Below are 14758 nucleotides of genomic sequence, written 5' to 3' on the forward strand. Positions count from 1 at the left end.
GCGATGCACATGGTCTGCTGGTGCATCTAGTTGGAAAGAAATGGAAATTTTTCCAGGGGAAAAAACTCTAGTGTAGAGAAAATCATTGGCAAATCAATCAATCTCATATCTTTCCCAAAAAAAAAAAACTATCAATCTTATCCTTGATTGGACCAAGGATAGAGGATGTCAAGGGTTCTCGAATCAAATTATTAGAGCAAGCTGGAATGGAGTTGTTCAGTTGGGGAGAGATTGGTGAAGCTTCTGGTCAGGGGGATGGTTTCCCCCAGTGGTCAATTTAAATTAAACTTTGATGGTAGTTCGATGTAGCCTGTGTCCAGCCGAAACAGGTGGCATTATCGGAAATCATCTTGGGGCTCGTCTTTTCTGAGTTTCTCTCTCTCAGGCACGACTGGGATTCATGATTCCATTTTTGTAAACTGCCATTCTTCAAGGTCTAAAATTTACTATTAGTCGCCAAATGGAGCAGCCCAACATGGAAGGGGATTCGGGGAAGGGGATTCAGCAACAAGCAATCAGATGGGCTGATTCAGGGCTTTTTCCGTGGGCAGTTGTAAACATTATGGAAGAGATTTATAATTTATGCACAGGCAGATCCATTTCTTTCGTCCATGTCCCTGGAGAAGTTAATGGGGAAGCTCTTTTGCTGGCCAAAGGAGTTTCAAGGGAGAGTTGATTTACTGCTAGTAGAGATTGAGATGGATCAGGGTCAAGTATTTTGAGGCTGTTTGTTAGCTCCTGAGTTTGCAATCATTTGTATGTCCGGTTGTGTACTTGTGGTGCCGCTGCTTTGTTCCTTTTTCCCTTTTCCTTACTAAATAAATAGTATTCACAAGGGAAAAAAATGGTCCATATCGCTGAAACATGGATCCCACTTGAACAAACTGAAAACACTAGTTATCTTCAGGCCGGATCATATAATTCCTCAACGAAGAAGCAGATAATGACCTAGCTACAACTAGAAATTTGACAAAAAGGGCATAGCAAAACAACAAGTTAGAAGTTAAAAAAAAAAATTGTGCAACAAAGGAACTTTCAGAAGTGGAGACTGACCTGTATGGTGAAAAATCTAGATCATCATCTTCAGCAGATTCATAGTTGGCATGATCTTGAGCAATTTTCTTAGAATAGCCTTCATCCCAGTATAACCTTTCCCAATTCTCCCTGAGTTCTTGATATAGTTCCATATATCTTTTGCACCAAGGTTCATGCTCCTTTAAGTTCAGTAAGTCAGATATTGTCAGGCATCAAGAAATATTAGATGTTGCATACTCCATTCCAACACCACACAACAGTTTCATGATTTTTTTTATCTGAAGGTTAACAGTTTCATGATATTTATGCTCTCATGCCAACCAAGCAATGCATGCAACAAAAAAGCTGCAAGAATCTGACTGCATAACAGAAGGGCTCTGTCTCAAACAACAGCTAAAGGTTGGGCAGCTAAATGATGAGACAGCAAATGGCAAGCAAAAACAATTCTTAGCGAATACTATAAGCTGCACAACAACAGCAGACAATCTAGAATTGGTGGAATAAACATTCAAAGAATATATTTTAAATGTATGGGCAGGCAGACTCTAGTGGCACCCTGATTTCACATAAATAGTGTCTGCTAGTTCTGCTTAGAGTAAGGTTTCAACTGTCTTGCCCATTCCAAAGTTTAGAATATGAAACATTCCTGAAGTGCATTTTTAGTATGGTTGCCGTAGCATGGCTTTAGATTATTTTACCATGTTAATTCTGAGAAATCCACCACCGCCAACACTTATGTAGTAATGCAAGGTGAACAAGAATTCTACGTTGACCTAATCTAAAGAATGCTACTCTCAATTCTGTAGTCCATTGGTTTCCAAGCTTTTTTCCTTTTTGGAAAATCTGAACTTAATGAAATGAAAGTCAATTGAAAGCACACTTATTCATACCCCATGGATGTGGCTAGCATATTGTTCCATTGTCATCCTTCAAGGAAAGCTCCTGTCAACAGCAATTCCCTAGTTATGATCTACGTGCATGCCACCAGTGTTCAATGTAGACATTATCAATATTGCACTTATGCAATACGTGTCCAGGGGGCTTCGCAAAACTCCCTACTATCGTGCAATGTACGTAAATATTTTGTAATATATCTTGCATGGTATCAATCAATACATGCAGTATTCAACGCCAGGTCCCGTAGTTCAGTGAAATAAAAATAAAAAATAAATCTGAAATTTTGAAAAATGAAATTACTTTAGATTATTTGGGGGAAGATCGTGTTTGAGTGTGTTTAAAAACCCCACTCGAGTTGTTTCGCATCAAAACACGATTTTGGTGGAGAATCGTGATCTAGAGTGGAAATGGGCAGGAACCCACTCAGAGAGAAATCTTTAAAAATGTACATGTAAAAAACAAATTATATAGATTAGTATCAAAACAGTTCCAAATCCATATCTATGCATGATTTTCAAGCACTGACATGGATTTCCGTTGTAGTCTAGTTGGTTAGGATACAGGAAAAAAAAAAGAAGCACTGACATGGATTTGTTTCTAGATTTTTACAAATTTGAAGGTGGAAATTAAAAGCAAAAGAAATTGAAGAAATCCAAATTTTTTCCATTTTCACCCTTTTGAAATGCAAATCAAGTGTGGAAAATAATACCTTGATGAATCTAGGCCAGTCTATAGGTTGACCACACTCTCTTTTTCAAAAAAATAAAAAATAAATTAAATTAAATATCATGAAAATTGATATAAATAGAATTTGTCAGAAAATGTGTTAATCAACCACCGTTGACCATCAACAAATACATTGACGAGTGCAGGTCAGTATACAGATTGGCCAGACTCTTTTGTATTTTTTGAAAATATATTTAATAATAAATAAACTATATTTAAAAAATAAATGAAATATAAATATGAAGTGTATAAAATAGTGAATTATTTATACTAAATTACTGCATTGCTTCTAAAGATTAGTGCTTTGAAAACATATTTATTAATTAGATATTGTTTGAAAATTATGAAAAATGTAGAACATTCTTATCAATATGTATATAATAAATATGTTGGGAACACTATTACATATTTTCTATTTAAAATATTAATTATTTAAATTTTAAAAATATTTAATCAATTAAAATAATTTTAAAATACAAAAAAAAAAAAAAAGAATAAGAAATGGTATTATTAATTGTTTCCAGCATAATCATTATTGTCCATCTCTTGATCTGCTTCACGCATCCGCTCCTACTTCCAAGCCGTCTATACTTGCTAACGTTTTAAAACAAACACTTCCCTGCTCGCACATGAAAATATGTTGCCACTTCACACTTCGTGCAACCATTGTTCAAAGTAGGTGGAAGGATCCCAAGATCCCTAGCAAGAGTGATCTACAATAGCAACAGGGTAGGAAGCCCCCAATCCATTCTAACCGCGAGGAAGATAGGCAATTACCATTGACAAACAAGTCAGCTCACTGGTGGGCCCCATTTTAGATTGGCCATTTCCCAAAACTTGCTCCAATACAATGATCCCAACCATCTTATTGGAGGACTTTTCTTCATTGAATGTGGGTCATGGCCTATTATGTTTTGACTGCCCATTTTAGTTATGTTGATTGTACACCCCAAACAAGTGTGAGTTTTGGACCATGGTGCATTCCACTAGATGAGCAGAGCCAAAGGAAATTGCCCAAACATGAACACGGGTAAAAATTTTCTTTTTTTTACCTATTTGGAAGCCTGTAAGTTCTTTTAGTTGTAAGTGACTAGTTAGAGTTAAGTTACTTACAGGTGAAAGTCACTTACAAATTATCCTGTTTGGATGCAAGCTGCAAGTTATTTATAGGTAAGTTGGTTTTTGTGTTTGAGTAACCTGTAAGTAAGCTACAGGTAAGAAGCCGTAGATTCACACCAAGTAGAGCTTGGAGTAAGGAATCCTTCCGAAATGTTATAATCACATAACAAATCTTAGCACCAAATATGTCATTTTGTTAAGCCCATCTAGATGAACATTTAAGCCAATATTAGGCTAAACCAATCATCAAGTGGGTCATAAAAATGGGCCTACGAATTCAAAATACCTACAATGTAAAAATCCTGGAAATGCTAAGATGCACCAAACAAAAAACAATTACAAGTCAATGGCCTAGTACAGCTCATCTTCAACTCCCGAGAAGATTAGAAGCATTGTACAATAGCATTGGATTACATAATCAGATGCCCGGTTAGATCTTCATGTAATAAACACACTATTTGACCCCACAATATTACAGGTGGGACTCAAATTTCAGTAAGATAAGTTGTTCATCTAATTAAACATCATAACTAACATCAGTAATATAGATAATCCCAGCCATCCAATTGGTGGGATGTAAATAGAGAAATGCAACACATCAGATAGGGCATGTATACTAGAGTTCAGATGGATAATGCCCTAATGCTACAACTAGAATTCATGGATCCCTGATCCGGACTATTGACCTGATGGGCCCCACTCACATGGAGCCATATAAAAGGAGAATCAATTGCTTCAAGAACAAAAGGTTCCATAGTGACACATGGCCAGTCCAATCAATTGATCCGGATGTTTCGATCAAGTTCAGCCCACAATTAATGAACCACCAAGCAAAAATCACAAAATCAAACCAATCAGGTTGAGTGACCTTATCAACAGGTTGGATGGCAAATAAACGGAAGCGTATATGTGTACGAGATATTATTTTTGAAAGAAAAAAAAAAAAAAAATTTGCTTTCCTTCCAAAATTGCAGAGTTTTTAGTTTACTTTATTTTTCAATCTTTGTACAAGGTGGCATTTTCAACGTCCAATTCATATGACAACCAATGACTAGAACTTTCAATGTCCAAGAATTCAATATGCAAGAATTTCAATAATGGAAGAAGAACAGGAGCTAGACAATGAAGCAACTTTAGTTCAGGCAATTGCAGCTCCATGCAGGAGAGGCCCGCCTTGTACTGATCCAGACTGTTCATCTGGTGGGCCCAGCCATGGATGGGAGACGCTGGAAAAGAAACTGCCTAAGACAATCCGAACCATTTGATATCTAGTGCATTGGTAAGCATCCACCGAGCAGAGGAATGTGATTAATCGATGGAGGAGATTTCCAATCCATGGCCCATACCCAGTGCGAACCACCAGATGAACAGTCTGGAAAATCAAGTGAACAAAATAAAAGGAGAAACGAAAAGAGAGAAGTACCGATTCTTTGAGGACGAGGCGGGTGCGGCGCATGAACTGCTCGCGCATCTGCTTGCGGCGCTTGTTGGGGATATTGTCGCGAGGGATAATGAAACGCTCCCAGGGCGGGACGTTGTCGCCAATCTCGTGCATCTCTCCGTCCATAATCCACCACTCGGATTTCTCGTCGCCCTTCTTTGCTGCGAGGGGAGAATGATGCCTGCCCCTCCCTGCTGCTGCTGCTGCCCATCGAAGCTGCTGACAGAGAATGGAATGCTGCTGCTGCTGCATCAGCAGCAGACCACGCTTTGCATGCGACAGCATCGTCAATGGATGAAACGACGCCGCTTGGCAGCGTAAACCACCTGTCTCCCCGCTCTGGTTTTCAGTGCACAGGTCTAAACTCCTGCGCTGGTTGCAACTTGCGACCAGGTTGGAATTTTACGAAAAACGACTTTATTAATATTGAATTTTACGAAAAACTACTTTATTAATATAGAATTTACATTCCGTTGCCTTTGTCAAAAGTACTTTGAGTAAGGACGCTGATGACCGTTTGGCATCTCTATTAATGAAAAAGCTTGCTGACTTATTTTTAAAATAAACTATTGTGTAAAGTTCTAATTTTATCACCTAGTTGTTTACAAGTAACAAAAAAAAAAAAAAATTTATTTAAATCAAAATTTTTTAAACGAGAAATTAACCGAGGATCAAGGAGTACTTTTATACCGCGTTCACTCCTGTGCCCGGGGCATGCCACAAATGTACTGACGTGAACTCCACTACAGATGACGCAACTCCACCTGATATTGTATTCTTGATCAACCTATGAAGATTTTTGTTCACCTGTGCCTTCATGACAATGAGTACTCCTTTAGAAACCTTCTGGACACTTTCATAGCTCATAATTTTGCACCGGAATGCATTAAGAGCTCTACGAGATATCAGATTCTTCTTCAATTTCAGAATGTGCTTCATATCGGTCAAAGTACGCTCCATTCCATCAAACATTCTAATGTGAACTGAACCAATTCCAATCATCTTGTAAACATGATCATTGCGCATAAGAACAAAGCCAAAATCATACTCGCTATATGTGATGAACCAACTCCGATGAAGACACGTATGGTACAATGCCCCAATATATAAAATCCACTCATAATATAAGTAATCGAACTTAGACATTGACAACACATCACAACCAATTGTCCTTTCACCAGATATCGTTGAATTAGCTTCATTTGACGAATCATCTGATTTATCCTCCTTTTTTATTTTGGGATCTTAACAGTCTTTCATTATGTGTCTCATCCTGCCACAATTCCAACAATTCAACTTGCCTCAGCCCTCCAACTTGGATATCAATTGTGACTCCTCATTCTCTCACTCAGACCATCTTTCTCGAGCAAACAATGTATCCATATAAGTACCTTTACCTCTACTCTTCCCTCTCAACAGAATTAGGATTGTTATCTTTATTGGTCTTCACTTCCACGCTTGTCAACTTGCAAACTAGCTTGTTGAATACGTTGATATGCTCAGATAGGTCCAACCCCTCCACCATCCTCAAAGTATAGAACCATCTCTTCATATACAAATGATCGGGGAGCGATTTCGTCATGTGGATGATCTTTAACTTCGCCCACAATCCTGCGGTAGTCGTCTTATCAATGACATTGTACAATACCTCATAAGCCAAGCATAATTGAATTGTACCCGTAAGCCTATGATAAAGTTAATTCCAATACTCTTCCTTCGTAGATTTCGAACATTTCGCTTTCCCTAGGGGCGTATGTTGCAGCTCTTACTAAACTATGATGGCTTTCATCTTCAACTTTCATAGTTCAAATTTGTTTTTACCTGTAAACTTTTTTGTCTCGAACTAAACCCCTGGGCGCAAAACCAACCTTAGATAAAAATTAACCCTGCAATAAATAACGAAAAAGAACAAACAACCACAAAGACACATATATTTTATGTGAAAAACCCATTGTGAGAAGAAAAAAAAAAAACCATGGCACAAAGCGACGATCAATCCACTGTATTAGAAGAATTACAAGAGATTGAACAACCTACAGATGGAAAACCCTAGATTCATTCAAAATTATTTTCTACGTGCTAAGCTCTCGCAATATAACCCTGATCGTGTATTACAAGCGTACTTATATACTTTCATATGTAATTAGAAATAAAACCCGCACTGATGCAAAACTTGTGCGCATTGTCAAATGAATAAACAGGACTTGACGTACCATCAATCGAAATCAACACACATGTCGATCGAATCGACAGTGTATAAAAATGTCCAACAAGTAAACATGAATTTCTAGAAATATTTTGATCGAATCGACACCTTATTGGTTAAATCGAAAACTCCACTATTTTTGCACTAGGTTGAAGTCAGTCGATCAACGCCCGACTCAAGACAATCCAACAATCTAAGCTAGATCAACTCCTACCGCTCACCTCCTCTCTCTCTCTCTCTCTCTCTCTCTCTCTCTCTCTCTCTCTCTCTCTCTCTCACATGCTTCTTACTCTAGTGATCAGGCGGCCCCATAAGAAGTAGTGAAAGCATCCTAGGAGGAGGAACCGGCTTACCAATTACTAGAGAGCAATCCGAATGACCTCTGAAGGCTAAATCCCTGAGTACTTCTCCCCATCTCTATTGCACCTACGTATACGACCGGGTAGCTTCCCTGAACTTAGTTTCGAGTTACGAGCACTCGAACCTCCGTTGAGAAACCATAGCCCGGGCTAACTTCCTTGTTGTATCTATAGTTGCACCGTCTGCTTCCTCGCTGAGTATTTGAATTTTGTATTCAGTAGAAATGCCTTCATGAGCTTATATGTGAAGGGACATCGAGTGCAATGTGTTCGTCGCCCTCATCCACTAGACATACTACCTCAATTTTAGCAGCCCATGTTATATATAAGTAGGTCCCATGTCGTGCCACCTAGCTCCGCATAGATTGGTAAACCAATTGAGAAGTAGGAGGGGTCTAGAGGATATATTCGCTTTTTGATTGAGTTAGAGGATGGAGTCTTGACGGAACGATGAGGAGTAGCCAATCTGTGAGGTTATGCAGGCCTGAGATTGGTTAACTGCTGCGAATTATAAGCCCCATCAATTTATAATTGATGCACTTTGTGTCTTATAGAAGAGCATATAGGGAAAGAAGTGTTGTTAGGGTATCCAGGGATTCAGGAGTGTCACCCAGTTTTTCTTGTGTTACAAAGATGTCGGAAAATTATAAGACGCTGGTTTTGATAGGTGGGCCTTCAATGAGGTTCTTCGAGGGCATTCTTGTTCAAGGGGCCCATATACTTTTTAGTCATTAGGGCGAATAAAGGAAAGACTGCAAGCAAAAAGAAGAATAACATCGAATCTCGGAAGAAGAGGAAGAAGATCGATCGATTGAACGATAGACCATGATCACGAGTCAATTAACGTATGCTCCTCCCATTTGTAAACCTTTGTGGGTTAAGATAGGGAAAGATGATTATGTTTGAAATGAAGGAAATCCTTTAGATAGTCGGAACTCTTTGAGACTGATTCCATGGTTCAAATGAAGGCACGTGCTAGCGTGCTCAATAATTTTTCAGCATGGCTTCAAAGCTTACTACATAAAACGCACTAGCACCTTGACAATATTTATAATCATTTTTCAACAACAAGCAATGACTGAAAAGCCATTGTGCGCTAGCACGCTCGGTAGTTTTTCAATAAGCTTTCAAACATAATATTTTGTTGATGAATAAATCTGGTTAGCCCCTTTCGGACCGTCGTGTACCTGCACAAGGAACGGACACGGAAGACCCCGACTCGTGCAGGGGACCCTCCGATGCCAAAGTCGGGAGAGGAATCCAGGTCTAGTCGAGTATTGAAGGTTTAGGGCTAAAGATAGTGTATCTTTCACCATTAGAGGTATCTCTATTTATAGTTTTAGGAGAGACGGTGGCATAGAGGAGATTTCCCTACTTGGTAGGCACGTATTGTAGAGGGATTCGAATCCCGAACTAGTAGGAGGATCTTTCGAGATCCTCGGCGAAGATCTCGGGGTTCCGAGCATATCACAGATATCCTCTGAGATATTTGGAGAAGACCTTGGTCGGATCTCTCTTGGATAAGATCTGATTACATGAGGCCAGTGGAGATGTGTGATGGGAGACCGAGGTGGATTTGGTGGACCTGACCTGGGAGTTGTATGCCACTTTGAACCATGCTGACCTGGGTCACGCCGACCTGGGCTGTGCCGACCTGGGCCATGAGGACTTGGGTCACACCGACCTGGACTATGCCGACCTATCTCTTTACTTGAGCAGAGGGACGGGATATTCCTGACGAACTCCAAAGATCTTGGAATCATCGGAGGTGGTGCTCTTGTGGGCATGTTCCTTGGTCACGGACTCTGAGTATGAAGCGGGTTCTTGACAGAGCTCCTCGTCGTCGCTTGTTTGGTCCATCGTATAAGGTTCCAACCTGACCTTCTTCTATGGGTCAATCCCTTTTTCCCCATAACAGTAAGCCCCTCTACTTCCAAGTATGCGAAATAGGCTTGAGAAGTAGGTCGGATTGCTGTTACTCGGGGTGTTGAGTCGTCGTTTCATCAATGTTAAGTAAGGCAGCAGATGCGAATATCGGGGCATATCAGTGATCATAGTACGGTAACCTCAAGGTCACGTGGGCTGTCAGGGCGCCTTTTCGGCGTTAGGCGAGTGAGGCAGTGATGCGTAGCCTATCCTCGATCGTGGGGTCATGCGGCGAGTGGGAGTGTACCACGCATCGAGACGAGAGAGCCGGTGAGCTGTTTCAACTACGAGGTTATTTACCCTAATGTCAGGCGGGGTTATTTGTGGCTTTTTCTCTCGTGTGCTTTCTTCCTTGGCGTCAAGCGATTCCCGGCGAGTGACATTTCGGCGTTTTCTCAGGCGAGTCATTTTCTTTGGTGAGCCTTGCTTCCGCTCCCTTACTCCCCTCTCTTTTCTTTCTTTTTTCTTCTAGTTTTCCGACGTGATTCGGGCCCACGGCCATGCCAGAAACTTCGTATCCATGGGAGGGGACCCTTGGTCGTTATGGTGGGGTGGACAACCTTCGCCCAATGTCAAACCCACTGTCATTGTTGATGACGATAGGTGATAGGGACTTTCACACGTCCCATACATTGTGGGTGATTGAGAGGTCCCCGGCAGAGTGGCTGGAGGAGGCTTTCCCTGTGGAGGAGGGGCTCGTTGGATCCTCGTCGAAAGAGGAAGAAAATGGGTCAGTCGAATCTGTGCTGAAGAAGGCTAACCTGGTGCAGATAAGGTTAGGGTATCACATTTTAGACTCCGTGGTACTCTGAGTTCCCTTACCAGGAGAGCTTCCTCATACGCCCCCTGAGGGTGATGTGGCCATATTTCAGATCGCCCTTCAGTGCGGCCTTAGGCTTCCTCTTCAGCGGATAGCGAGGCAGGTGCTTGCGCACTTGGGGTTAGCTCTTAGGTAATTGATCCTAAACTCTTGGAGGGCATTGGTGGGGTCATTCGTACTCTAGTCCGAGCTTAACCAGCATGAGCTTACCGTGGATGAATTTCTCCACCTATACCAAGTGAAATTTAACCCTCTTCATGAGGGTTAGTATTATTTCTCCTCCTGGCGAGGTCCGGCAAGGCCATAATTACAGACGTCCTAACCTCGAATAAGAATTGGAAGAATATGTGATTATGGGTGTTGGGGGAGTGGGAGATGCCAGGGATAGCTGATTTATGTTCGTGGGTCCCGACCTCTTTCGTTGTGCTAGGTCGGTACATCTGGGCTTAGATCTTCCCTTCCATTTTTTATTTGTTTTGCTTGGTCATTGTTTTCCCTATGATGTATGTTCTTCCCTAGCAGTTCTACCCAAGTATCCCACTGTGTTAAGTCTGGACGCTCTTGCTAGGATTGTTGGAGTGAGGTTGGTGAACGCCGAGCTGAGATCTTGGAGGGAGCCTCTTACGCCCGAGCTTCTGTTCAAATCAGGTCTTGACTCATTCTTGACAGATATAACTTCTTCTTGTTAGGAATTTAGTGTACTTTGTGGATTTATTATTGATCCTTCTAGTTGTGCAGATATGCTAGAGGCAGGGCCTTCGAAGTGTAAGGCGCCTCCTCTCGCCGAGGTCGCCTAGAGGAAGAAGAAGCCGACCTCGAAGAGCAAGGGGAAGGTTGGTCCTCCTTCCACCGTGAATCGAGAGGTCGTGGATAGCGCACCAGCCATGACCCCCACTATATAGTTGACTCCAAGGTGGCTTAGATGGTCGTGGGGTCAACCCCTACTGTCGAGACCTGCGCTCGAGTGGTCATGGAGATTGGGGCCGATGTTTCCGCGTCTCACGCGAAGGGCTCACCTAATGGTCGTGGCAAATGGGGTCTTAGCTCTTCTAAGTCGGTCCGCAAAGTTATGGAGGATCTGCCGCCCTGGTTTGATCGGCATATCCCTAATGCTAAGTTTACCAGGGCGATGGAGATGCCCCCTGACGAGGTGGTGGGGCAGCCAGTGAGGGTCCTTGCTAGGGTAAGGTTTTCTTTCAAGCTCTTGTCTGATTATTTAGTTGTTTTCGCATTCTCTCACCTTTTTTAACATAAGCCCTTACTTCAGTTCACTCCTCTCCTTCTGAATGCTCGCTACGGGATATTACGCGATAAGGTGAAGTATAAGGAGGCCGAGGTTGCGCTGCTACAAAGGGGGGTGAAGTTGAGCAAATCCACTTAGAGAATGCAGCTTTGAAGGCACGGGTGGAAGGGGTGGCCGCGACTGTGAGGGCTCAGGTCGAGGCAGCGAGCGCGTCTCTAAAGGCTCAGGTGGAAGCGACACTTATTAAGCTGGAGGTGTCCAATAGACTTCTCGCAGAGGCCTTCGAGAGGGCGGCCAAGTGGAAGTCTAACCTGACTGAGCTGTAGTGCAAATACAGCGTGAAGATGAGAGAAGTTCGGGCGGCTATTCTTGTGGCTCAAGCGGCAGCCATGGAAAAGTACAAGGCCTCCAAGGAATTTACAGATGATAGGGATGCCCTCTATAACCTTGGGTACAAGAAGTGCCTTGAGGATGTTAAGGGGGTGCATACCGAGCTTGACCTCTTAGCCTTTAAGGAGGCGGGCTCTGATTCCGAGGTACCTCCAGAGGACTCACCCTCCGAGCAGCCCCTTGCAATGCCGTAAACCCTTTCTCTTTTTGTTGTATTTTACAATGTACTCCCCTAACTTGTTTTTAATGAAAAGAAACTTTCGGTTCATTGCACTGATTACTTTGAGTAGATCACTAGGTTTTGCGATGGCACGTTGGCATTTCGTACCGAGGTTGAACCCTTAGTCATTTTTAACCTTATGAATCTATGATTCTTGGTCGAGCCTTTCTGTAGGTCGGATACTTCTATATTTTCAGAGTTTCATCTTTGTTGCAAATTGTGCGGCTCGAGTGGCAGCGATAGTTCACAGTCAGACCTCTTCTTGAAGGGTCGGCCCATTAGTGAGGGTTGTTCTTCCCCTATATTGTGGAAAGCCCTTAATAGATTTTTGGTAGATGGATCGTTAGTAGACGTGAAAGCATAAAGCAAAACTCATCCTAACCTTGAGATTTTTATTGAAATAGTTCCAATGTTGTAGATTAAAAACAACAGAAAGGTAAACTTGGGGGGCTCAGACCAGGTCAGCCCTTATGCATTGTAGATCTTGAGATGCTCAACATTCCATGGATGTGGTAAGAGTCATCCTTCAAAGTCTTCAAGTCGATATGATCCTAGTCGGCTTGTGCTTGTTACCATGTAGGGTCCTTCCCAGTTTGGTCCCAAGGTTCTCGAGTTGGGTTCCTCAGTTTTTTGAAGGTTCTGCGGAGAACCGGGTCTCCATCTCGGAACCTTCTTGCTTTCACCCTAGATTTATAGAAACGGACGACCTGTTGTTGTGGATCGTGACCTTGATCCGAGATCGTTCCCTTCTTTCTTTGATGAGGTTGAGGTCCAGTGTCATTTGTTCAACATTCTATCGTTCGTCGTAAGAGCGAATCCGAGTAGTTGGTAGCTCGATCTTGGCTGGGATAACGACCTCTGCGCCAAAGGTCAGGGAGAAAGGGGTTTCTTGTATAGCCATTTGAGTAGTAGTTCGGTATGCCCAGAGGACATTGGGAAGCTATTCTGCCCAGGATCCTTTGGCTTTCTCGAATTTCAATTGGAGGCGGTTTTTGATGATCTTGTTGACTGCTTTGACTTCTCGGCTGTCTTGAGGGTAACAGGGTGATAAGTAGACATTCCAGATCCTGAGATTTTCACACATACCTCGGAACTGCTTGTTATCGAACTATTTTCCATTATCCAAAATGATAGTGCGGGGGATTTCGTACCGGCATATGATATTCTTCTGGACGAAGTTTGTAAATTTCTGCTCGGTGATCTTGGCCAAGGGCTCGGCCTTGGGCCATTTGGTGAAATAGTCGATTGCGGTGACTGCAAATTTAGTCGGCCATTTGTCAGTTGGTAAGGGACCGATGATGTCGATTCTCCATTGGGCAAACGACCATGGTCCGGTCATGGGAGTTAGCTACTCGGAGGGTTGTCGAGGTATCGATGCTAACCACTAACATTTATTGCATTTCTGAGTGTGTTGTTGCACATCCGTTTGGATGGTCGAACAAAAGAATCCTTGTCGAATGACCTTATGGGTGAGGGCTCGACCGCCGAAGTGGTTACTGCAAATGTTTTCATGGACTTCTTTTAGAACATATACTGCTTCATCAAATCGGAGGCATCCGAGATATGAGAGAGAGAATCCTTTTTTTGTATATAGTGTCTCCGATCATGGCATAGCGGGCCACTTTTGCTCGAAGCCTACGCGCCTGTGGATGACTTTTGGTTAGTTTTCTCTCTTTGAGGTAATTGATTATCGGGTACATTCAGTTTGGCTTCAAGTCTATCGGGAGAACAACTCTTGGGTCAGGTTCGCTGATGCTCAGTTCAGTTAAAAATTCGATCGTGATCAGTTTCAAGATGTCATCCTCGACTGCCAAGGCTAGTTTTGCCAACATACCCGCTTTAAAGTTGTTTACCCCAGGGATCAGGTTGATGATGCACTTCAGGAATTTACCAATCAGCTCTCGGGCTCTCTCCAGATAGGCTTTCACTCATTCTTTTTTAGCTTGGTGTTGTAACGCCCCAAATTTCCACGGACAGAGTTTATACTCGTGCCCAAGAAAATCGGGTGTTAATAATGTATAAATTGGATGCTTTAAAAATCGCACCATATAAATATTTTTTCCATTTAGATCACGATAAGTTACATTTATGAAGGTAGCCATTCACGAGAATAAAATCGACTGAATTTATTATTTCATTTAAGTAAAAGAATTTAACAATTTATCAAATGCCCTCTCAATGGGAGCTTATTATATTATCGAGTTTGCAGCAGAAATATAAAACTAAATCATAAAACTATATTCTTATGCATTTAGTATAATCTTCCATAGAGAGATGGTCCTCTAGGTCATTAACATGTACATCACCTACACCATCTATACGGTTAGAGAGGGTCAATGCCCTACTTATAGTGATGATTATCCTTTAAAATTAACA

At 42.0% G+C, this 14758-nt stretch overlaps 1 protein-coding gene across 2 annotated transcripts in view; it reads right to left on the minus strand.

Moving 5' to 3' along the window:
* The window catches only part of LOC131239711 (uncharacterized), a 44517-nt gene extending 38911 nt beyond the window's left edge, over positions 1-5606 (minus strand). The window contains exons 1-2 of one of the 2 annotated variants that reach the window (XR_009168338.1): positions 5201-5606; positions 1054-1214 (exon numbers count right to left, since the gene is read on the minus strand). Coding sequence is in view for 1 of the 2 variants with exons in the window: in XM_058237548.1 (XP_058093531.1) it covers positions 1054-1214; positions 5201-5503 (464 nt within the window). In the remaining variant the exon portion in view is untranslated. The remainder of the gene's footprint in view (positions 1-1053; positions 1215-5200) is intronic. The other variant, XM_058237548.1, reaches the window with a different exon arrangement.
* Positions 5607-14758: the final 9152 nt, after the last annotated feature.

This window comes from Magnolia sinica, chromosome 3 (genome assembly GCF_029962835.1).
Source record: "Magnolia sinica isolate HGM2019 chromosome 3, MsV1, whole genome shotgun sequence".
Lineage (NCBI taxonomy): Eukaryota > Viridiplantae > Streptophyta > Magnoliopsida > Magnoliales > Magnoliaceae > Magnolia > Magnolia sinica.